General features: G+C 49.7%; 1 protein-coding gene across 1 annotated transcript in view; it reads left to right on the forward strand.

Annotated features, from left to right (window-relative positions):
- Positions 1-24,877, forward strand: part of NBAS (NBAS subunit of NRZ tethering complex) — a 211,088-nt gene that overhangs the window by 173,680 nt on the left and 12,531 nt on the right. Inside the window, exons 45-48 of the mRNA XM_080683646.1 lie at positions 9,736-9,954; positions 12,214-12,416; positions 14,509-14,598; positions 17,632-17,827. Of these exons, the coding sequence (XP_080539772.1) occupies positions 9,736-9,954; positions 12,214-12,416; positions 14,509-14,598; positions 17,632-17,827 (708 nt within the window). The remainder of the gene's footprint in view (positions 1-9,735; positions 9,955-12,213; positions 12,417-14,508; positions 14,599-17,631; positions 17,828-24,877) is intronic.

Below are 24,877 nucleotides of genomic sequence, written 5' to 3' on the forward strand. Positions count from 1 at the left end.
AATGATTGTAACTATATTGATTCTTTCATTCCATGAACACGGAATATCTTTCTGTGTCATTGTGTCCTTTTCAGTTTATTTTAATCACGCTTTATAGTTTTCAGGATACAGGTCCTTCACATCCTTTGTTAAGTTTATTCCTACGTGTTTTGTTTTTTTTGTTGCAATTGCAAAAGGAATTATTTTTTCCCCCATTTTCCCCCTGAAATCTTATTGTTACTATACAGGAGTGCAGTGGATTTTTGTACATTGATTTTGTATCCTGCAACTTTACTGTTTTTGTTTATTGTTCTGAATAGATTCTTGGTGGAGTCCGTAGGGTTTTCTATGTAAAGAATCGTGTCATCTGCAGACGGCATGCCTCTTTATTTCCATGTGTTAGAATTTGTGTGGCTTTTTTCAGGATGTATGAAGCCTCCCCGCTCTGGTCACTTCAGTTAATGGGCATTGTAGCAAGAGTAACAAGACACCAATGCCAGCGATGCGGGAGCAGGAAACGGGCTCAGTGAGCGAAGCTTCCCAAACACGGACAGGCTGTGACCTGAACGTGTGAACCTGCTCTCCCTGGCTCTCCCACCTCTCACACTCACTCACTCACACTCACACTCACACACTGACACTCACACACACTGACACTCACACTCACACACTGACACACTGACACACACACTAACACTCACACTCACTCACACTGACACACTCACACTCACACACTGACACTCACACACTCACTCTCACACACACTGACACTCACACTCACACACTGACACTCACATTCACACACACTAACAGTCACACTCACACTCACACACTCACACTAACACTCACACTCACACTCACTCTCACACACACACCCTCACATTACCATTTCCCCAGAGAAGCCCCTGTTTGGCTGCATATCACTGTCCGGTGTAGAGCAGAGGACAGTGGATGGCCATTGTCCAGCCCCTGGGCGGCAGCCCGGCTGCATCACTGGTCTCTGGTCCCATCAGCTGGGCTCAGGTTAGGAAGAGGTTGTTGCCACGCAGATAACCTGTCTTAAAGGGCCCCTCCTGGCTGCTTACTCAACGAAGGGTTGCAGGTTAGCATTCATTCTGAATATTGTGACTTGTACAAGTCCACGAGTTGTCCCTTAAATGTTGTCGGTGTCCCCCTGTAATGACAAGGGGTCTAGCGTTTCCATCCAGAAGTCCATCGTAGTCATCCGGCTGCACCTGCACCTAGGTCAGGTGAATCAGTTCCTCCCCTGACCTTTCAAATCCAGCCTTGCAAACGGGTTTACGGGAGGAGAGAGTTTTACTGTAACGGTACCTGCGATACGTCCTGTCCGACATGTGCGCAGCTGCCGGGGAGGCGTCTGGAGGCAGCGTCTGCAGCCCTCGTGGCCCCGTTGTTAATAAGTGTGAGGAAGAGGGCCTGCCCCTTCCTGCGAAGTGTGTGGGCTCCAAATTCACAGCGGGTGGGATGTGGGGGAAGAGAGAGGAATTAATAAACAGCCTCAGAATAACGTGCAGCAAATTTTCACATGAAAAAAGCAGCGGGGAAAGAGTGTGAAAACACGCTCCCATTGCACGCTCCTGTCGGCAGACTTCACAGACTCCACTGCGTTCTCACTCAACAGTGACCCTTCGGTGAGGTGGGCCCTCTCCCCGCCCTTCCTTGCGCATCAGTCCGCCCCCCCCCTCTTCCTAAGTTCCTGGACTTAGAACCAGATTTACCTCCTGATGGCTGTGGTACCAGGGCTGTCTCCGGCTGGGTGCACTGAGCAGCCGTGCCCTCTCCCTTAGCCGGTGCCCACGGCTCTCTGCACGGGACCTGCAGGACCAGTCCTGTCCAACGGATGCCAGCGCGGGAGGCCGGGCGTGCGCTGCTGGACAGCCAGAGGGAACGCTCCACAGATGAAGGTGTAAACACGTAGATTAGGGAACGATCACACTCTCGGGTACTTGAAGGGGGACTGTGGCCATCCCAGTGGCTGTGGCTGCGGAAGTCACCTGGGATTTGATCAGGTCTCTTAATGAAAAAGTTCGGCAGAGTTCTTTGTGCTGAGAGCTTTTACAGTTCACTTTCACGTAATTTTATCATAACGAGGTGCTTTTATGCTTAAAAGTCTTGTTTCTCTGCATCCAAAATAATTCCAGAAATAGAAAGGAACATTTAAAGTGTTTCTGGTGACCATAGGGCTCTAACATTTTTATGATAGCTCTGCATTGAGTTATTGTTCGAATTATTGCATCGTACATTAGATCAGAACAACATAGCTGCATTAACATTTTTGATAAATAAGTATTAACTATTAAAAATAAAATTGTATTTTAAATGTACATCTTAATGAGGTGGGTAGGGCATTAAACATTGTTTTTAATTAGTTTATGTGCCCTTGGATGACTGTTACTTTTTGCTAGATTGAGATTGCATTAAATATCAATTCTTTCCATTTTGCATTTCTGTAGATATGAATATTTAAAAGTCTCGTTCTCATAGTGGATGGGTAAGGAGTGATGTCATAGCAGTGCCACTCATTTCCTTGAATGCCCTCCAAGCTATCACCCAAAATTCAACACAGTGATCTGTTGTTAAAAACGATTTTTAATGACTTATCAGCTGACAACTCAATTAGATTCTCCATAAATTTTGTCGAGAATAAATAATTGGGACTGTGTGACATGCATAAGGAAATTTAGCCTCCGGTTGCTGGAACCCTTTCACACACCAGTGTTCTGAATGGTCCCTCTGTTTGGCATTCTGGAGCTTTTTGGACTCCAGGACGGTGTGTCCCAGTGGGATCCGGGGAGACTGTGGGCAGGCCTCCTGGGTCAGTGATGCAGGCCTGCGGTGAAGGGAAGTGGACACTCTGACTCGGGAAGGTCAGTGTTAGGAAAGCGAAGTCGGGGAAGGCGAAAATTCAGAAACCAGTGCCTTAAACCCGTCTGCACCTGTGTACCCTTCGAAAAGCCTTTGTGTGTGAGGGTGGCGCACACACCCCAGGTGGAAGACCTGGCCCCTAAAGGAGAACGTGTGGTTTCCCAGCATGCCCCGCAGTGACCCCAGCCCCCGCAGGACAGCCCTGCCTGAGCACACCTGCTGGCCGTGCCCCCCACGCCTCTCCCCCCCCACCCCACCCCCAGAGCAGGGGGGAGTGTTGACCTTTCCCTGGCAGCGAGGTTCAGGAGGAGCTGTGGGGTCAGAGTCCTGGGATATTGTGATCTCTTTTAGGAACAATTCTTCCTCTTCCCCCGAACGTGGTGTTAGCTGCTGCTCTGCCCTCAGAACCCCCTGCGGCAGTGACCACTGTTTAGGGCGCATGTGATCCCCCTGGGTGTTTGCACGCTGGAAGATGGAGGCTCACAGCATTGAGCTGCCCCCTCTGCCTGGAGCCCGCCCCGCCCCTTCCTCCCAGGAGTACTTGCGCAGCCTTCACATCTTGGTGGGCTGCCCCACCTTTGTGCACACTTGCTGGCCTTTTTTCCAAGGTACATATTTTTCTTTTTAAATGGATTTGAGAGAGGGAGAGAGAGAGAAACATCGATGAGAGAGAATCATTGATCATCTGCCTCCTGCACGCCCCACACTGGGACTGAGCCCGCAACCTGGGCATGTGCCCTGACCGGGAATCGAACCGTGACCTCCTGGCTCATAGGTGGATGCTCAACCACTGGGCCACGCTGGTTGGGCCAGACATTTTTCTAGGTGCACCCACATACTTACACTTCGGCTGCGTTTTACGAATATGTATTGTTGTGTTTGGCTTCCCCGTTGGGATGTATATCTTCACAGGTAGGGGGTGTGTGTTGATTTACCTTTGTATCCCTGTGCCGGTAGCAGGCCTAGCATGTGGCGAGGGGTGGGGTGTTTGTGCTTGAAGGGGGGAAAGATGAAAAAGTCCTGCGAGGTTTTAAATGGAGACCAAATCGAGTGGCTCTCCAGCCATCCTTTATTAATCACAGAAATTGTTTTCCGTCTCAGAGTGACACTGATGTGGAAATATGTGAATAAGATAATTTTGCTCTTGATTTGCCCATTGTCCTGCGTCGTTGCTATCACGGAGTAAGCAGCCTGCCAACCCCCGTTTCCCACCTGGCTCTGCGGGTAGCAGCTGGTTCTCTCAGGCCCCCTGCCGCTCCTCAATCTCAGCCTTGTCTTCAGAGCCATGCGACGCTCATTTCCAAAAGGAAAAAGGACAAGTGCCTGCTTCACGAGACTGATCAGCCTTGGGGCGCCTGCCCGTGATGCGCATGGCCGTGCGGATTTAAATCACGCCGTGCCCCGACAACAGTCGCGCCAAAGGCGGCAGGCTCCTGCTTCAGCTCCTTTCTGTCAGGCTTCCCGGCGTGAGGATGATGAAGCACCTGCAGGCCCCTCCCGTGGGCACCGCTGCTGGTTTCGTCCTCCTCTCTGGTGGCCTTTACTTGCCCTCTGTGTCCCAGCCAAGCCCTTTCCTCCCAGGCCGGGTGACCCCTAGGCATTCTTCCCTCTTCCCTTGTCTGAAAGCCCACTCACTCCCGAGGACTCTCCTGACACGTAGCCTCCTTTACAACCTGTCCATCGGGACAAGGGCGCCTCTCGGGACCCTCCACGGCATCCCGTCCTGACCCTGGGGTAGGTTTATGAGGATCATGCTTCTCCGCGTTTCCAGCCAGACTTGGACACACCTCGGGGCGGGGGCCTGATCCGGTGCTGCCTGTGTGCCCAGCACGCGGCCCGAGGCACCCAGCGTGCAGCACCCACTCGGGACGTTGTCTATAGAATGAATGAACTGAAAGTCATCGCTAGTTTAATGTCTTTGTGCCTCTTGCTCTGTGATTAGCATGGACTGGCTGTGTCCCGATGGCATACATCTGGCCCCAGTTTTTTGTTTTTTTTGTTTAAAGTCCTTTAAAATGTCCTTTCCCAGTTTTAGTCTCGTGGAGCCCTCGGCCAGGAACAGGGTTTTGCAGAGTGAATCGGAGTCTTCCGGCACAGTCTGAACACATGTTTCTAGGGACATGTCAGCACGTGTCATTTCATTGCCTCTTGGAGGGTCTTTCACGTGTCGTTGATCAGAGTTGATCAATGCTCAGCAGCTACTTCCTGTTGGTCTCCAATGTGCTAGACGTCGTGTGAGGTGCCAGTGATGTCCCCGTTGGTCTGCGATGGGCTAGACGTCGTGTGAGGTGCCAGCGATGTCCCCGTTGGTCTGCGATGGGTTAGAGGTCGTGTGAGGTGCAGTGATGTCCCCGTTGGTCTGTGATGGGTTAAGACGTCGTGTGAGGTGCCAGTGATGTCCCCGTTGGTCTGCGATGGGTTAGACGTCGTGTGAGGTGCAGTGATGTCCCCGTTGGTCTGCGATGGGTTAGAGGTCGTGTGAGGTGCAGTGATGTCCCCGTTGGTCTGCGATGGGTTAGACGTCATGTGAGGTGCCAGTGATGTCCCCGTTGGTCTGCGATGGGTTAAGACGTCATGTGAGGTGCCAGTGATGTCCCCGTTGGTCTGCGATGGGTTAGACATCATGTGAGGTGCCAGTGATGTCCCCGTTGGTCTGCGATGGGTTAGACGTCGTGTGAGGTGCCAGTGATGTCCCCGTTGGTCTGCGATGGGTTAGACATCATGTGAGGTGCCAGTGATGTCCCCGTTGGTCTGCGATGGGTTAGAGGTCGTGTGAGGTGCAGTGATGTCCCCGTTGGTCTGTGATGGGTTAAGACGTCATGTGAGGTGCCAGTGATGTCCCCGTTGGTCTGCGATGGGTTAGAGGTCGTGTGAGGTGCAGTGATGTCCCCGTTGGTCTGTGATGGGTTAAGACGTCATGTGAGGTGCCAGTGATGTCCCCGTTGGTCTGCGATGGGTTAGAGGTCGTGTGAGGTGCCAGCGATGCAGAGACCTAGGAAGCACAGCTTCTGCCCTGAAGGGGCTCGTTGTTTGGTCCGGAAGACACACATTAGCAGACAAGTTGAATGCAGTGTGACCTGTTCTTGGATTCGGGAGAGCACGGAGTGGGAGAGGCGTGTGCCTGGCAGAGACCATGTCAGGGGCGACGGCGTCCCGAGGGTGAACTCGGAACTGATCTGGAAGGACCCACGAAGGGAGGCTTGAGCAAGGATGACCCTCCCCCTCGGAACCTGCAGCTTCCTGTATTTCTCTGGAGGAAGCTTCTCCAGAGTGCTTTTAAATGGGGACCGAGCGCGACACGGCATGTCATGGTCCTCCGTGTGCAGCCTCCTTCGGTGGCGTCTGCATTCCCCGAGTGCAGGTTGTGTGGCCAGCCGGGCGCCAAGGCCACTCACAGCTTATTCTCAGTTCATCTCCAACTGTCGATTCTCAGTATTGAAGCTCAGGGGCTGGTGAACTACGGCCTACAGGTCAAGTTCAGGCCAGGCCCGTTCTCTCACAGCCCTTAGCTGGGACTGGGTGTTAGGTCTTCGCAGTGGTTCTCAACCTTCCTAATGCCGTGACCCTTTAACACAGCTCCTCGTGTGGTGGTGACCCCCAACCATAACATTATTTTCGTTGCTACTTTTGATACTGTTGTGAATCGTCATGTAAATATCTGTGTTTTCCGATGGTCTTAGGCGACCCTGCTAGCGGTTGTCAACCTGTGGGTCACGATGAAACTAACCATTATGGTCGCGACCCACAGGTTGAGAACCGCTAGCAGGGTTGCCTAAGCCAGGCGTCCTCATACTACGGCCCGCGGGCCACATGCGGCCCGCCGAGGACATGTATCCGGCCCGCCGGGGGCCGCTGCCTGTCCTGCTTAGCAGCTGACTCGTCCCGGGCCCGCAGTGCGCATAGGAATTTGTTCATAGTTTTTTTTTTTTTAAACTATAGTCCAGCCCTCCAATGGTCTGAGGGACAGTGAACTGGCCCCCTGTTTAAAAAGTTTGAGGACCCCTGGCCTAAGACCATCGGAAAACACAGATATTTACATGACGATTCATTAACAGTAGCAAAATTACAGTTATGAAGTAGCAACGAAAATAATGTTATGGTTGGGGGTCACCACCACACGAAGAACTGTGTTACAGGGCCGCGGCATCAGGAAGGTTGAGAACCACTGGCCTAAGGCATCGTGAAAAACAACCAGCCCAACAACCACAAGAACGTGCAGCAGAGACCCGCACAGCCCTGCTCTGTCTGAATGCAGTGCTCGCGGGGGTCCTGCATACACCTGAGCTCCCACCTCCGCGGCTCTGCTTTTGCTCTTCTGCCCTTAAATGTTGTCATCTGGCCACCATACATTCAACACATTGGGCATTCATTATGTAGGAGCCACTGTTCTGGGTTCTGCAAAGATAACAGTGACAGACAGTAGCAGGTAGAAGCTCAGTGTGTCAGCTGTGAAGGAAGAAACTAACACCGAGCCCAGCAGCGTGGCTCAGTGGTTGAGCTTTGACCCGTGAACTGGTAGGTCATGGTTCGTTTCCTGGTCAGGGCATATGCTTGAGTTGCAGGCTCGATCCCCAGTGGGGTGTCTACAGGAGACAGCTGATCCGTGATTCTGTCTCATCTTTGATGCTTCTCTCTCTCCCTCTCCCTTCCTCTCTGAAATCAATAAGAATATATTTAACTAGAAAAGAGGCTAACACCGGGTCAGGAGAATGCCCCGAGGGCAGCACGGGCCAGCCAGGAGGGTTCTTGGGAGGATTTTCAGTCAGGGGACCAGCAGGTGGAAGGGCGCTGAGGGAGGCCAGGAGGCCAGGGTGCTGGGAGTGGAGGGACAGTGTGGAGAAAGGGGTGGAGGTGAGACAGGCCGGTGAGGCAGAGCAGGTCCTGTAGGCATCGGAGACTGGCTTTTATTCTTAGTGACTGGAAGCACTAAGCAGATGTGCGCAGAGGAGTGGCGTCACGTTTGTGAAATGTCATTCTGCTGCTAGGTAATGCTGGAGGGGCCAGTTCACCCCCATCACTGTCGTTTCATTTAACACAGCAAACGTGCATGCTCCCTCACGCTCCTGTTCCGGTGAGAGAGGGCAGAGAGCTCTAAACCACAGTCACGTAGGGTCCAAGCCGATGGACGCTCTACCGTCTGGGACCCGCACCCTCCCCAGTGGCCGTGGCTGGGACAGAAGGAGACGGGACAGCAGTGCATGCGGGTTGTGGATCGCAGTGGCTCAGGCATGACACGTCACTTCAGTTCAGATGCCGTGGGCTGGAATGTGGCTCACCCCAGTGCCAAGGGGTTGGGTAGATGTAGTGGAGTCTGCATGTGTGTGTGGTGATTAGCTCTCTGCCACATCCACGTTGTCCATGTCGGGAGGCCAGCGAGCACCCTTGGAATACATTGCGAGAGGCGATGGTGGCTTGGGGCTGAGGGGTGTCAGCGAAGGGATGGGAATTGGGTGGAGTCTGGGTGTATCTTGAAGGTAGACCCAAGGAGATGTGCCGATGTCATGGCTGACTCCTCAATTCCATCCCCTCCCCCCCCGCCATCTCATTTCCTATACTAAATGTGATTTCCTAAAGCCTGGCTTACATTTTTATCTCATTTTTCCAGGGCCTGGAAAATTGATGTTCATTATCTATTTATTGAGCAATAGTACAATTTAGTCACTTATCTTTCAAAATCCACGTTTTTTTGAATAGCAGTTACAAAGTGCTGTCAGGGAATAGTTTCAAATCTTTGATTGGTTATTATGGTAATGATGCACATGAGTGACACGTTCATTCTGTGGATTTCGCAAAAAAAGACGGCTAAGAATAAAAGTACCTTGTGAGAGTTAGTGAAGAAATTGCTATTTTGGTCCATCTTTTTCTCTTTTACTTCTTGCTTGTTCTATCATAGAAGAATTTATAAAAAATAAGTTTACTAAGTGTAAACTCAGTGTTAAACTTATACTTCTTAAATCACCCTCACGTCCTTCAGCAGTAAACCTGTTTCTACAAAGTTAAGAGGTGAAAAGCTCACATGCCCAGTGGAATGAAATGCCCAGTGAAATAAAAGCCCTTGTATCTTTGTCCTAATATTATTTGGCGTCTTAGAGGTCCTATCTCATCAGGAAAATTAACTTAGGGTTGCATTTGTTTCCAGGGGTCCTCAAACTTTTTAAACAGGGGGCCAGTTCACTGTCCCTCAGACCGTTGGAGGGCCGGACTATAGTTTAAAAAAAAAACTATGAACAAATTCCTATGAGCACTGCGGGCCCGGGACAAGTCGGCTGCTAAGCAGGACAGGCAGCGGCACCCGGCGGGCTGGATAAATGTCCTCGGCGGGCCGCATGTGGCCCGCGGGCCGTAGTTTGAGGACACCTGGTATATCCTTGATAAGTGTTAGGTTATTTAGTTATTTTTAAATACCATTAAAAATAAGGAAAAAAACTTTCCTGATGAAACTAGTGATGAGATTAAAAAAAATGTAAACTCTGAAAATATGCACTCACCTCCTGTGGCCAATAGCAAGTTCTAGAAAGCACAGACTCCTGCATGGTCCACCGAACACGCTGAGCAGACAGTGTACATGCATGAAGGGGGGTGGACTGTGTTCTTAGATGTTGGAGCAGAGGACTTGCCAATAATAAAAATATATTAAAAGAAAAGACTCATGTAAAAAAAATCTCTTTTTGCTGGTTTAACAGTGCAAATGATATTTCACTGTTTTTGTCTTCTTCACAGAAGAAAATCTAGGATAACAAAAGCCCTACTCACTGGATAGAGTAAAATTTCACCTCTGCTCTCTCTGTCTCCCGAATGCCTTATTAAACACACCAGAGCCAGTAGCGCAGGGCTGGTTTGTCTCACTGTCGTTCCTTCCTTTTTGTAAAGCTGTCTGTGGAAGTACGCACGGAGATGACGAACAAGGCCATTAAGACAGTGAAACATTTTATTGAGAAGCCGCGGAAAAGAAATTCGGAAGAGGACGTGCCGGAAGCTGGGGACTCTAAGGTGACCTACGCGGACACCTTGAGTCATCTGGAGAAATCCCTCGCTCACCTGGACACCCTGAGCCACAGCTTCATTGTTTCTCTGCAGAACAGTGAGCAGGTAATGAAATGAACACGTCTTCCGGAAGCTCAACTGCCCGGCTAATGTCAGCATTTTCTTTCATTTACCCTCGAAAGCTACATCAGTAGTTCTGGTAGGGTTTCCACCGTGCAGATGTCCTTGAAAATGGTCCTCGAGCCTTTCTCTCTCACCTCTTCTTTATCACTTGATAGTCAACTCAGTTTTCACTTCTTTTAAAAGGATTTTAGGCCCCTTCACCCTACTGATAACCTGAGAGGAAGGAGGTGAGTAGATAGCCGCCAGGCTGAGGAAGGGGGGCCCTGGTTGGACGCCCGCTTCTAGCCGGCAGCTCTGAGCTCTGCTGAATAATGGTAGGTTTCCCCCTGAATTTTCAGAAAAATTCAGAAATCACCACCCTGCCTGTTGCAGTAGGTTTTTTTTTAAATTGAGTGTATTCATTCTGTTTTTGTATTCTATGTTTTCAGTATAACTTTATTATTGATATCAATTAGTTTGATAGTGAAATTGATCCCCATTGGTTTCTAGTTGAGACCCTTGTGGTGTCTTAGAAAGCACTCATGAGGTTAGGAGCCCCTGCCCACGGCCAGGCATGAGGCCCAGTGTGCCCGGGCTGCCCACGGAGAGGCGTGAGGCCCAGTGTGCCCGGGCTGCCCACGGAGAGGCAGGAGGCCCAGTGTGCCAGGGCTGCCCACTGGGAGGCAGGAGGCCCGGTGTGCCAGGGCTGCCCACGGCCAGGCGTGAGGCCCAGTGTGCCAGGGCTGCCCACGGAGAGGCGTGAGGCCCAGTGTGCCAGGGCTGCCCACGGCCAGGCATGAGGCCCAGTGTGCCGGGGCTGCCCACGGCCAGGCATGAGGCCCAGTGTGCCGGGGCTGCCCACGGAGAGGCAGGAGGCCCAGTGTGCCAGGGCTGCCCACGGCCAGGCATGAGGCCCAGTGTGCCGGGGCTGCCCATGGAGAGGCAGGAGGCCCAGTGTGCCAGGGCTGCCCACGGAGAGGCGTGAGGCCCAGTGTGCCAGGGCTGCCCACGGAGAGGCAGGAGGCCCAGTGTGCCAGGGCTGCCCACGGAGAGGCAGGAGGCCCAGTGTGCCAGGGCTGCCCACGGAGAGGCATGAGGCCCAGTGTGCCAGGGCTGCTCATGGCCAGGCATGAGGCCCGGTGTGCCAGGGCTGCCCACGGAGAGGTGTGAGGCCCAGTGTGCCAGGGCTGCCCACGGCCAGGCGTGAGGCCCAGTGTGCCAGGGCTGCCCACGGCCAGGCGTGAGGCCCAGTGTGCCAGGGCTGCCCACGGCCAGGCGTGAGGCCCAGTGTGCCAGGGCTGCCCACGGAGAGGCAGGAGGCCCAGTGTGCCAGGGCTGCCCACGGCCAGGCGTGAGGCCCAGTGTGCCAGGGCTGCATGAGAAAGCCCTGGTGGCCTTCAGAGCGTTTGTCTGGATGGTCACACGGAACAGCCCGGGGTTTTTAGATGTTCTTTCCCATAACTGAAAAGTTGACAGATCAGTAAGTACATATAGGTGAAGACAATGTTTAGATGTGCACATTTTTTTAAATTAAACTTTAGTGCAATAGTAAATGAACCTGTGAGTGGCCACTGATCCCATGGTTTATTTTTCTTAGCTCTTACATGTTTATTAAGCATTGTATTCTTAGCTTGTAGAGGAAAATCCTAACTAGAACAGTTAGCCAGAGGAGAGGAATTCAGATAATGAACGACCGGAAACCTTCAAAATCCGTCTGAGACTTATAAGCGCAAACCCCTCACGGAGAAGATAATGGGGAGAATTCAGAAGTGTGGTAACAGTTTCACTTCAGCTTGTGTTTCTCAGACCTGTTAGCCCGTGTGATGCACGGCATGAAGTAACGGTGAGAGGGAGATGGGGAGCCCACTGCCTGTCCCAGCTGTGACCCACAATTACAAGAGCTAGGGTAAACGTTGGCTGTTCTGGTCTGTACTTACTAGTAGAACAATTTTGATTAAAAATTTAAAGTTTTTAAATTACTTGTCTTATTTATTTAAGCAAATACATTATATTCAAATCGGAGAATTGTCACTACCCTCCTTGAAACATGCATGGTCTCAGTGGGCAGAGCAGTGTGTTGGGCCAAGAGGGTCATTAACAAAACAGCCGTTTGTTTCAAGGAGGCCGGACTGAAAGTTACCAGGTTGCCCTGTATTTGCTCGGAGAACCTTCTAAAAGCTTCACTGTGTACACGTAGACATTTACTTTCTATGGGCTGTTTAGATGTTGAATACCACTTCATTTATTTTTCGTTTTTTTCAGGAAATACTGCGGAAATACAGTCAGCTCTACGATCTCTCCCGGTCAGAAAAAGGGAAACTTCACGATCAAGCCGTGGCCATGTGTTTGGACGGTCAGCCTCTGGCGATGATTCAGCAGCTGCTGGCGGTCGCCGTGGGCCCCCTTGACCTCTCGCCCAAGGACATAGTACGGAGTGCCGTGATGAAAATCATTTCTGCACTGAGGTGAGCGATACGGGAGACGTCGAGGAAAACCTGAGTTGAGACACTGCCGGTGACAGTGCTCGGTTCATGGCTGTTGGAAAGATAAAACATCACCATGCACGCACAGCCTCCCATTGACCTGTGAAGTGCTGTACAGAAGTGAGAGGCAGATGATTAGATTTCCCCAAGTCCTGTGTCTTGAGACTAGAGAACCAGGAGAACGTTGCGTTGTTGGTGTTGTGTGTAACATGTCAAGGAAGTGGCTAACTTCTGGTTCCACACGCCCTCCCTCCCAGTTAGTCTTGAAACAGGGCAAAGTCCCAAATGGCATGTGAACAGCCAGGTGTCAGGCCGCATGGGACCTCAGGGTGCACGTGCAGATCTCGCCTTTCCCAGTGCCCCTCTGAGTAGCTGTGGGAAATGGTTCCCAGAGATCCTTAGGACGTTCCCAAGGCCCGGTTAATCACATTCCGAAGAAGTTAGACTTCTGTGAAGTGTCTTAGGACATGATTTACCTGAAATGATGGCAAAAAAAAAAACCACAATTAAAAACCAAACAACTCACAATCGAGAAATTCTAGCTTTGTATTGATACGCTGGTGTCTTTATAGGAATGCATCCAGAGGGTTAGAACAGAGGCGAGTTAAGCTAAGAAAATAATGAGTCACCGAGTGCTTTGTGTGAATAATGCAGTTAGGCTAAAAGATTTAGTTGTGCTTAATTCGTTCTCCTTTTAAGCGTTCTTTGTAATTCTGTATTGCTCTTGAGGAACTTTTTGATTAAATGCATGTCAGTTTCCAGCAGCTGAACTGAAATCAAATGAGCCTTTATCAGTTTAATTACCCCAGCTTCATGCAATTTTCACCGGAGTGCTCTGAGGTAGCTGGCGATTTTATATGGAGAGAGAGAGAGAGAGAGAGAGAGAGAGAGAGAGAGAGAGAGAGAGAGAGAGGAGAGAGAGAGAGAGAGAAAGTGTAACGTTTTTTAGAAAGAATAAATGCCAAGTTAATAAAGCCTTGTTTTATTATTAACATTGGCTTTAGTGGTGGTGGTGGTTATAGAACCACTTCCCTCTTGCAAATGATGAGAGGTACTTATTTGCCACATTTTGTACCTTGTGATTCAGAGTTATTTTTTTATTGTTTCTTAAATCAAGGTTTTACAGGAAGCTCACGAAAATAAAAATTTTGAACCATTCATGCTTTATGAATTTAGTTTATTTCCTAAAAATTGCACATTTTCATTAATAGTTAAAGATATTTTTACCTGAAAAAAATTCTGACGTTTTACTTGTAACCTCCTTCGCTGCACCAGTTCTGCTACTGAAGCTTTGATTTGGGCTGATCTCATAAATGTTATACTTACACACTTAAGACAGTCCATAGGTGTGAAATAAGTCTTTAGCAGTGGAAGGAAAAGGGGATATTAGGAGTTCAGCCACCTCTTCCTACAGGGAAAGAAACTCCCATTGACAATATCCATAACAGTTACCTTTGAGGAAGTTAGTAAAATGTGACAGGCATAAAATAACATGCATGAAAATAACTGAATCCAGCAGTTGACTTAAATCATATAACTTAAACTATTCAGAAAACTCATCTAAAACGTCTTCTTCCTCTGATGCGTTTTCAGGATTCACTGGAGTTTCAGACTTACACAACGGTACGCTGGGCGTAGTAATAGTGCCTGTGTCATGGGCCGTTGGGATTGTGGAATGGCAGGGTATATGTAAAACGTAGCAGTGCCTGATCTCTGCTGAGTACCCTGGAAATATGAGTAAAGAGACCTACTGGAGAATGGGGTGATTACTACATATTTAATGTTGGAAATAGCTTGGGTATTTTATGTCCATGGAATGCTTTTTGAATGACAGAATGCAAGTAGGGTTTTTTATCCTCTTGATAGGAAAACACACCTGTATTAGACTGTGAGTTCCTTCCGGGAAGAAGTGTTCTTTTCACGTCCTTGCGTGTAGGGCAGGGCTCCGTACGTTTGCAGACTGCAGACCCACCAAGGCCGAGCTGCAGGTGCTGTGCGCCCACCTGGGGTATCTGAGTGTGGAGGCCGAGCTGCGTCTGAGGCCTCTTCTCACTGTTCCTCTCTCCCCCCACAGTGGAGGCGGTGCCGACCTCGGTGGGCCCCGGGACCCGCTCCAAGTCCTGGAAGGCGTCGTGGCAGCCGTCCGTGCCAGCGTGGACAAGGGGTAAGACTGGATCAGGCTGGCGGCCTCACTCAGTGCCTTCCTCAGAGCCTCAGAATCACATGTAGTGTGTGTGACGCTTCCAAGACCAAGCACTGATTAGAGGCGTTTCTGAGAGGAAGAGCTGAGAGCTTTTTGCAGAACTTAGAGTGTTTCTGCAGGTGCACACACGGCTTTCCCAGCTGCATGTACCCCGTCAGCTCTGCTCACCGCCTGCCCTGAGCCTTGTTTGCTGAGAGAGCCTCGTCTCCTCACCTTCCTCCTAGGGAAGCAGGGGAGAGGGCTCTCTGGGAAATTCCTAGAGTATATGTTACATTGTTTTTTAAAAAGCTTTCTGTATGCTAGATCTGTCTTGTCTGAGGACTAAGCATATTCACGTTGTATAAATCTAGAAGGTATGTGTCTCTAATGCCGTTTTTAGAAAGAATTTCTCATCTGCATGGAATGGCAGTGATAGGAATAGCGGCAACAATGAATGAATAGTTAGATACTGCCTGAGTTTACAAAGATCTCTCCTACGTCTGATCTCCATGTCGACCCTGGAAGGCCTTGTCCCAGTTTTCCTTTTTTAATGGGAAATATGATCTGTATATTTAAAAGCCTAAGCGACCGTATGACCGGACGACTGGACGTTAGCTATGACGTGCATTGACCACTGGGGGGCAGACGCTCAATGCAGGAGCTGCCCCCTGGTGGTCAGTGCGCTCCCACAGCCAAGCTCCCGTGGCTGGCCAGCCTCTCTCGGTCCCTCCCCCTGGCCGGCCGGCCCTGATTGGCCCCGATGGCCAGCCAGGCCGAGGGACCACACCCATGCACGAATTCATGCACCAGGCCTCTAGTTTAATAATAATGAAGTGTTTGAGAAAACTCCCAATAGTTCCATTCGGTAATATAGTTCTTGCTTGCATATTAACTTCTATGCCGGTATTGTTCAGGTACAGATGCATTTTTATATCGTGTTGATCAAGATTTATAAACATGCATATTTCATGGCATTTGCTTGCTGTTATAACGTCTTTATCCTTATAGATTTAATGATTACTATTTTTGATGGCTGCATATGTTGCTGCCATGTTCAGGTGAGGCTAGCTAGAAGCTCAGAGAGGGAAATTGACTTTTCCCAGGTCAGACCTGGGACTAGAACCAGGCTCCAGTCTGGCTCACAGTCACAACTTGGCACCCAGATGCCTCGATGGCATATTTCCACGCCTTGCCCCGTGCCCGAGGTCTGGGTGAAAGAGTATAGGATGAGCCACGTAGGTGAGTGTGGGAGACACTGCGAGCTGGGCCTCTGCTTTTCCGCCTTTGACCTTGCACTTGACCTTGCACAGCTTCTCCAGACTGCTGCTCGTGGGCCCTTGGGGGGTCAGGAACCTCCAGTGGTGGCTGATTCAGGCCTTTCACTCTCATGTGACATTTATTTGCTTTCTGCGTGTTTACTGGGTGCCGTGCGCTGGGAAGTCACGAGGAGCTGACTATGGGTAGGACTAACCTCCCACCCGAGGAGCTCAGAGCTCAGAGCCTCGCAGGGCGGCCAGCCTGCCCCGGCCCTGGTGACGCTGCTGTAGCGTGGGGAGAGCTGTGCAGAAAGTGAGGCACGGGGAGCGGTTTACACTGCTGGGGAGTCAGCGCAGGACGCCCCGGGGTGCCCTCAGGCCTGGTCTAGGGAATCTGAGTGTTAGAGGAGGAGGCAGCTGCGGATTCAGCGGAGCACAGCACGGAGCGCCTCCCGGAGGAGGTGTCCTGCCTTTCCACACGCCCTCAGTCAGGGCTGACTGGCAGCTCCCCAGGGCGGTCAGCGCCACTCTCAGGTCCTGCTGCCCTGGCCTGGCCTCCTTGATGAAGGGCGTGAAAGGGACCTTCGCAGGCTCTGCGCTAAGCCCCTCCCGCTGGGGCTTCCCAGGCTCGCCCACTGGGGACGTCACAAGGAGATGAGAGGGCGGTGTTTTTCTTAGTGAGTTTCCAGCCAGATACACACAGGAATCCACTGTGGGTCTTGCATACGGACTAGCTTTTAAGCTTCGGGTTCCAAAGAGGAAGACATTAGGGAGTGGATATAGAGAGCAAGGTCTTACTTTTTATTTCAATTACAAAGGCTTTTTCACAAAAAAAGCTTCAGAGATATATATATATTTTTTGGCTTAAAAAAGAGAGATGAAGAAAGACAAAGTCATAACTTTTAACCCTCAGCACAGTGGGGGCAGGAAAAGGGACATCTGTAATACTTCCAATGATAAATTAAAAAAAAAGAAAAAAATTTGTAACTATGTCAGGTTATGTGGATTTAGCTAAATTTATGGTGATCATTTTGCAATATATACAAATATCAAATCATTATGTTAGACTAATACAACATTACATGTCAGCTATGTATTAGTAAAAGTGGGAAAAATAAAATAAAATGGAACGTGTCATACTGGCTTTGCATAGTTATTGCCAATAGTAATAGTTTATATAAAATTCCTGGAGTGATGCCTGACACAATGATTATCGTTCGTTGAAATAAGCATACTACTTACTAAACTTTGCATGAGAAACAGAGTAGCTAAGGCCATATTGATTAATGGTTATTTTTATCAGCTTTAGATAACTCAATTTAATATGGTGCTGTTTAAAAACCATATTTATTTACATAGTTTTTAAGTAGCTAACGTGGTTTGCTGTAAGCCATTGAAAACTAACGTTTCGCTCTCAAGAAATACAGTCACCCTCCCTGACCGGTTTGGCTCAGTGGATAAAGCGTCCACCTGCGGACTGAAGGGTCCCAGGTTCGATTCCGGTCAAGGGCATGTACCTTGGTTGCAGGCACATCCCCAGTAGGGGGTGTGCAGGAGGCGGCTGATCGATATTTCTCTCTCATTGATGTTTCTAACTCTCTATCCCTCTCCCTTCCTCTCTGTAAAAAATCAATAAAATATATTTAAAAAAAAAAAAAAGAAGAAATACAGTCACCCAAGAAACCAGTGTTTAGGTCAGTCACCGCATTTGATTACCGGAGAGGGAAGGACTTATCTGACCCTTGCCCTTGCCCCGCAGGGAGGAGCTGGTGTCCCCCGAGGACCTGCTGGAGTGGCTGCGGCCTTTCTGTGCCGATGACTCGCGGCCTGTGAGGCCCCGCGTGCACGCGCTGCAGGTTCTGGGACAGTCGTTTGACCTGAGCGAGGAGGACGGCAGGCTCCTGGTGTTCTTCCGGACGGAAGCCATCCTCAAGGCCGCGTGGCCCCAGAAGCAGGTGAGGAGCGGGCGCTGCTTGGGAATGTTTTCCCGGTCACAGTCCGAGGTCGTTTGGTGCTCACTGTACACTGCCTCCAGGTAAGCAGCCAGCCCAACTCAGGGTGCTCCTCCGTCCGGCTGCTTGGGGGTGACATTGTGCAGAGTCCTCGCCTTTTCCCAGACGGCTGACTGCCTGTGCAGGGTAGCCGGCTTCGTGCTCACACGCATGGGCCGTGTTTCTCTTCCTGAGATACGGGCAGGGCCTCCCCAGTGTTGGTTAAGGATGGGGGCTCCCCGGCCCGGGGAGATGCAGGGCTGAACGGAAGCGCAGTGGCAGCTGAGCCGGTTCACTTCTCTCCTGCTCCGCCCAGGGACTTGGGCCCTCTCCTCTCTCCTGTCCCTGGACAGACGCAGCGTAGTGACCGCACCAGATCTTAGTGTCTCACACCATCCTTCCTTCCACTGCCTCGCTCATCTTTCCTCTGGAACCGTCCCTGACCTTTTCAGTCACTGGAGGAGCTGGGGAGGCGTGCCTCCGCTGTCACTTCTCCCCACACACTGTGTCTTCATCTTCGCATTCCAGACCCCCGAGACCCCACAGTGTCGGCCTCCCGGGTGCTCAGGTCTCATGTCTGCCTGGCCCCTCTGCATGCTCAGCGGGAACGTGAGGATGGCGATGGGTTCTCGGAGTGAAAATAAGGATGGATGACGATCTTGCCACGTTCGGGGACCAGAAAATGAGGCGCTGCTGCCTTTTCTGTGGCTGGGGATCCTCTGGCCAACGTTGCAACCATCAAAGAGGGATTTAACTTTTAATTGTCCCTGAGGTGCCCAGAGTAGTGGCCCCACAAATCCGTGTGTTGCCGGGAAACAGGCCAGCTCCTGCAAAATTAACACCGAGTCTGCTGCTCTATGGTCTCAGAGAGATGGCATTCCTAGTTTTCTAATGATGAGTTAACAGAATTAAAAATTCAGAGGCCCTCATTTTCCACAGCTTGAGAGGCCTTCATCTCTGTTCCGGAAATGTGCCCCAGCTTGGGGTGTCGGGGGGGCTGGTAGAGGAGGGGGCGGGGTGCATTTAGTGTGTTAATCCCCTGGGTGCAATTTATCTGAGTTTTTCAGGTTTTGTAATTTTCTAGTTAACTGGTGCATGAAAAATGTGGGCCAAAATACTGATGATTCCTTAAAGAACTTCCATACCCCGTCACCTCAGTATATTTCCCTGTGTTTGTATGTAAAAAGGAACCTGTGGCTTAGGGTTTTCCTGGACCAGGTTGGGGCACACGCAGGAGGCAGCCAGTTGATGTTTCTCTCTCCCATCAATGTTTCTCTCTCTGTGTCTCTCTTCCTCCCTCTCCCCCTTACCCCCTCCTGCCCCCCTTTAACGCTCTCTCTAAAAAATGAAAGCATTGGGGAAAATATCCTCCCGTGAGGATTTAAAAAAGAAAAGGAGATGGATGTCCAGGAAGGATAAGTTCCTTCCTCAGACTTTAGCTTAAATGTCACCAGGTCTAAAATGACTACACCTTGAATTAGTGACCCAGTCACGGTGTGTTTTATGACCATTTTAACTCTCTTTTAATCACTCTCTGCTAAGTTCTTCCCACCTACCCTTGTGTCCCTCTCTCTGTTCATTTTATGGTGTCTGTCTTCTTCCATCAGAAAATAAATTCCATGAGAACAGGGATCGTAAAGACACTCATTAAATATTTGTTGACTGAATGAATATTAAACGTTAAAAACGTGTGCAGATCACCTTTAAAGTGGCAGGGTCAGGACGGCTGGCGTTCGGGGCAGTGTTCAGCGTGGACGATGCCGGTTAGACCGCGCTGCCTCCCCTTACACGCCAGCGGGGTGATTGCCTGGATAATGGAGGGGCTTCGCATCGAGTGGCCGGGGGCTTGCAGACCGACGGTTGTGTGTTAATTCGGCATAATTTACGGATAGATTTCTGGACAGCTCGTTGCTTTCATGTGGAAGCAAACAGGTCACAAGCAGGTGCGTGCAGATGTGAGCAGGAGCTCCGGAATGTTAGACCAGCGCTCCGTGCCGCGCTCCCGGCGATGGTTCAAGGAGAGGGCGAGCCGAGTGTTTACCGGCCCTTCGGGTATTTGAAGGCCTGAGTCTCTCTCTGCGTGCGTAACGGGTTCTGCCCCTTAAGGACTTGCCCTCATCACTGGCTTCGCCGGGAGCCGAGGGACCGTGGAATGTGTGCCGAGTGCAGGGCCCCGCAGTGACTCTCGGGAGCAGCTGCCAGGGGGTCACCCTGTCTGTGTTGGAGGAGTCGCACGGCCTCTGAGGTTCACGGCTTGTGAGTGTGAGGCCTGGAGTGCCCCCGGCTCCCGGCGCCTGGTCCCGGCCCTGCACCGCACCCTCCGCAGGGCCTGCATCGCTCCTCACTTCTCCGCATAGAAATGGAAAATCGGTCAGAAATCGCTACCCTTCTTTCCATATTTAAACTTTAGCTCCATTTCCACAATTTTCTATTTAATCAAACCCGTAAGTATTCCGAAATGGACATGAGGATAATTTACGTTCTCTTTCTATTTTCTCGTCCAATAATGATCGTGGATTACTATACCGAAGAACAATAACACTGTTTATGGAGTGCTTGTGTGTCTAAATGCTGCTCTAAATACGGCTCGCCTCAGTGGGCGGTGTAACCGCTCGTGACCAAGCCGGCAGCTGGGGACTCTGGTTTCCTGCAGCCGGGACGCCCTTCGCCAGAGGCTCTGGTCGGGTCTGGATCCAGCGGACTCAGCAGGCGGCGCAGCGCTGGCTCCTGGCACCGGGTAGCAGGAGTCCAGCGCCCAGAAGTCCGCTCCGCCGCCCTTTATGTTTGTGTAGGTCTGTGAAGGTGGGGTCGGTTGGTGTTTTGAAGCCTGCGTGCAGAGGCTGCTCAGTCTTGCTGGGCTGAGTTCATGAAGGGAGCTGTCCACGCTGCCCTGGAAGCAGCCGCCAGCCCCCCGCCCTCTGGAGAAGGGCGTGTGGTGATCGGTATCCCTACACCATGGTAATCCTGTCCGCGGTGCCAATTGCATTCTATTCCTAAGGTGCTCTTAGGCGCATCAGCATCTGTTTCGTATGCACAAACATCTGAAGATAACATGAGCTAGTGTCAGCGCCCGTAGGAGACACAGATTGCAGGGAGCTGCCTCAGATTGAGACGGTCCTGCTCACTTCCAGCCACAGAGAGATCTGCGGTTAAAGCTTCCTCATCTGCGCGGAGGTGACGGGGCCACTCTTTCAAGGGCGGTGACTGTGTGAGATAAGGAGGCTGCAGCCGCTTGACAAATGGGCTTGTAGCCAGGGCTGAAGTCACCTCATTCAGTGAGAGAAACACTGCGTTGGGAGGCAAAAGGGGAAAAGATACGTTTGAGTCACCTCTGAATTTCGCCCTTTATCCTGTGGTGTGTTGTTCGCGGTGTCAGTGGGGAATCTATACAATGCCTGTAAAAGATTGGACATTTCCGCCCCCACTTGCTGGGGAGGTAACAGAGGTACTAGAGAGGTGTGTGTTACTTTCTTTTCACTGGGGAAAAGGACAGAATAAAGCAAAGTACAGAAAAAATGAGCAATTTCTCTCAATTTAATTTTCACTAAAAAATTAACCCATGATTCTTTATCCTAAAGCAGCTATATTTTCTTTTTCCCCCTCTGTCCTACCTATAGACCGTAATCCTTATTAGAAGAAAGCATAGCGCACACCGGGCTTTCTGTGTCTTTATATCCAGCATATTAGGTAGTTGATAATATAAATAACACCTGTTATTCATGTGTGCCTCCCCGGTGCGTCTGTTTGCTGGCTCTCTTGTTCACATATTCTCATGTAATATTCACTACCGTCATAGAAATACATGCCATCTTCATCTTACAGAAGAGCAAGTGAAGCCGCAGGAAGATCCAGTCATGTCTTCAAAATAAACATGTATTTGGACTTTATCGGCATTCTTTTTCAAGCTGCACGTTTAATCCAGTTGCCCTTTATCATTTCATTTGCTAGCCGCCTGCAGGCAGTTTTCCTGTGTCAGAGTATGTTCTGTGGTCACTTCACACTGTGGCTGTGTGGGCACATGCCATGGACTGGACACAGAGGCTGCGTCTTTCCTGGGGGCACCTTTGAGCTCCGCCAGGTGCCTGGTTTCCGGGTGTTCCAGGGAGATTTCGTGCCCTGGCACTCACACCACTGCAGGCCTCCCAGCCTCAGACCCGTTGCTTTAACTTCTGCGGTCTCTGAGCCATACTTTTCTCCCTATTGTTTTTTTCCAGATAATTGGTCAGATTTATGACAGGGGTGATTTTCTTAAACTTAAGGTTGCTTAGTATTTTTTAACCATTAATGAGCAACATTGCTGGTTGTGATATGAAAACATAGTGGGCCAAAACCATCTTCTGGAAAGAAAGATTAACATTATTATTTTTATTATAGCATTTATACAGGAAATCTATATTGATCATTTGCTATGCTGTGTGTTCTCTGCTGACCACTAGGATTTAATTAAAGCTGACTTTTTCAAAACTGAAAATTTGGAGGCATTTTCATTAAAATTAAGAACAAAAAATTTCTAATATTACTGTGTGTTTAGGATTGTTCTGGAGGCCCTAGTCTATGTAAGACAGGAAACAGAAAGAGGAGCTATGATATTTTAAAAATCTTAATTATTATTACTTGTAGACAATATAATTCTAATTTTTGAAAACCCAGGAAAAATATTGAAAATGACTAGTTAATAAATAGAATTTATTATAAGTGCTAAAATAAATTATAAGTGGATATATGTAATATATGTGAAAATAACTCATAAATCACTGCTATATGGTTGTAGTAAATATGATTGTATAAGTTACTATAATTGTGACATTTGTATTTTGAAAATGGGCATCAGTGATCTAGTAATTGAAATGATTAGTGAGCATCCAGAAGAAAATGTTTCCTGACAAAGACATACTCTTAAAAAGTCTGTGTACCATGGAATGCTATGCAGCTGTAAAAAAGAAGGATCTCTTACCCTTTGAGACAGCATGGAGGGACCTGGAGAGTATTATGCTAAGCGAAATACGCCTGTCAGAGACAGACAAGTATCACATGATCTCACTCATATGTGGAGTCTAATGAACAGAATAAACTGATGAACAAAATAGATCCAGAGACAGAGAGACATGGGATAGACTGACAAGTCTCAGAAGGAAGGTGAGGGTAGAAGGTGGGGAAGGGGGAAGATTAACAAAAGAACTTATATGCATACATATATGCATAAGTCATGGACACAGAAAGTAGTGTGATGAGGGCTTGGGGAGAGGATGGAAGTGGGGAGGAGGGGGTCAATGGGAAAGAAAGAGGACTTATGTAATATTGTCAACAATAGAGATACATTAAAAAATAATAACTTAAAAAAGTCTGTGTATACATTAGAAATGTATTATACAAAGGAATTTATTAACTAACATTTTTTAAGTGGAAACTGTTATTTGCACACTAATATGAAAACAAAGATATGAAGGTTTAATTTATAGTTTCTTTTCTCTTTTCTTTCCTTATGACAGTTAATGTAGTTAGAATTTACAGGCTGTTACACTTTCTGAAAAGAAAGAAATCTAAATGATATTGAAAACATGAATCACTTTTTCCTACTCTCTTCCTCTTTATGGTCTGTAGCAAATAACTGTGTGTCATGTAAAGGAGAAACTTATTATTCTTAATTATCCTGCAGCTAATTGTAGGAACTGGAGTATCGGCACTGCTAGGAATATCACAGACACAGCCTTCAATTGTTTTAAAGTATTTTCTACGCACAGCATGTTTTCTACAAGTAAACTCTGTAAAAACCTAGATTATCACTCAGAAAGCAAAGAGCAGCCTTTCCCAGCCCTTCTTCCAGCCGCAGACCTGTGGGCACTTCACACCTGAGACTTCAGGGATTTGGGGGGCTCACAGTGAGACTCAAGGAGAGGAGCATTGCTGTAAGCACAGGGCTCAGTGAGGCACCCGTGGTCGAGACAGAGTCAAGGAGCATGCCACCTCCGGGTCGTTCAGCGATTCCTCCTTGGTGGCATCTCCTTTTTAAACCTTATGTCCATCTTTAATAATAATCCTAGCTAATAAAAGAGTGATATGCAAATTAACCACCACTCTGCTACACCCACAAGCCTCGCCCACCAGCCAATCAGGAGCAAGTATGCAAATTAACCCAACCAAGATGGCTGCGGCCACGGAGAGAGCAGGAGGCTAGGGTTGCCCCCGGTGATGGAGGAAGCCAAGATTTCCGCACACCCTGGCCAGCCCAGGCCTCCACTCAAGGGTACAAAGTTTCAATTATAGGAGATAAGTAAACCCCAACAAAAATGGCTGCGGCCACGGAGTGAGCAGGAGACTTGGCTCCACTCAAGGCTACAAAGTTTCAATTGTAGAAGATAAATAAACCCCAGATACCAGGGCCTCTGCTTGGGTTGCCAGGGGGCATGGCCGGCCTGCAAACCACCACAGGCCCCTTGCCCAGGCTGCCCCACACCCCAAGGGAACCCCCACCCTGATCCGGGATACCCTTCAGGGCAAACCAGCTGGCCCCCACCCATGCACCAGGCCTCTATCCTATCTAACAAAAGAGTAATATGCAAATTGACCATCCAACACACAAGATGGCTGCCCCCATGTGGTCAAAGATGGCTGCCCCAAGATGGCCAGCAGGGGAGGGCAGTTGGGAGGGACCAGGTCTGCAAGGGAGGGCAGTTGTGGGCGATCAGGCCAGTAGGGGAGGGCAGTTGGGAGGGACCAGGCCTGCAAGGAAGAGCAGTTGGGGGCAATCAAGCCTGTAGGGGAGGGCAGTTAGGGGTGACCAGGCCGGCAGAGGAGGGAAGTTGGGGGTGACCGGGGCTGCAGGGAAGGGCAGTTGTGGGGGACCCAGGCCTGCAGGGGAGAGCAGTTGGGGGGGACCAGGCTTGCAGGGGAGGGCAGTTGGGGGTGACCAGGCCTGCAGGGGAGGGCAGTTAGGCATCAATCAGGCTGGCAGGGGAGTGGTTAGGGGGTGATCAGGCTGGCACGCAGAAGCGGTTAGGGGCAATCAGGAAGGCA

The sequence above is a fragment of the Plecotus auritus genome (assembly GCF_963455305.1).
Source record: "Plecotus auritus genome assembly, chromosome: 8".
Classification (NCBI taxonomy): domain Eukaryota; kingdom Metazoa; phylum Chordata; class Mammalia; order Chiroptera; family Vespertilionidae; genus Plecotus; species Plecotus auritus.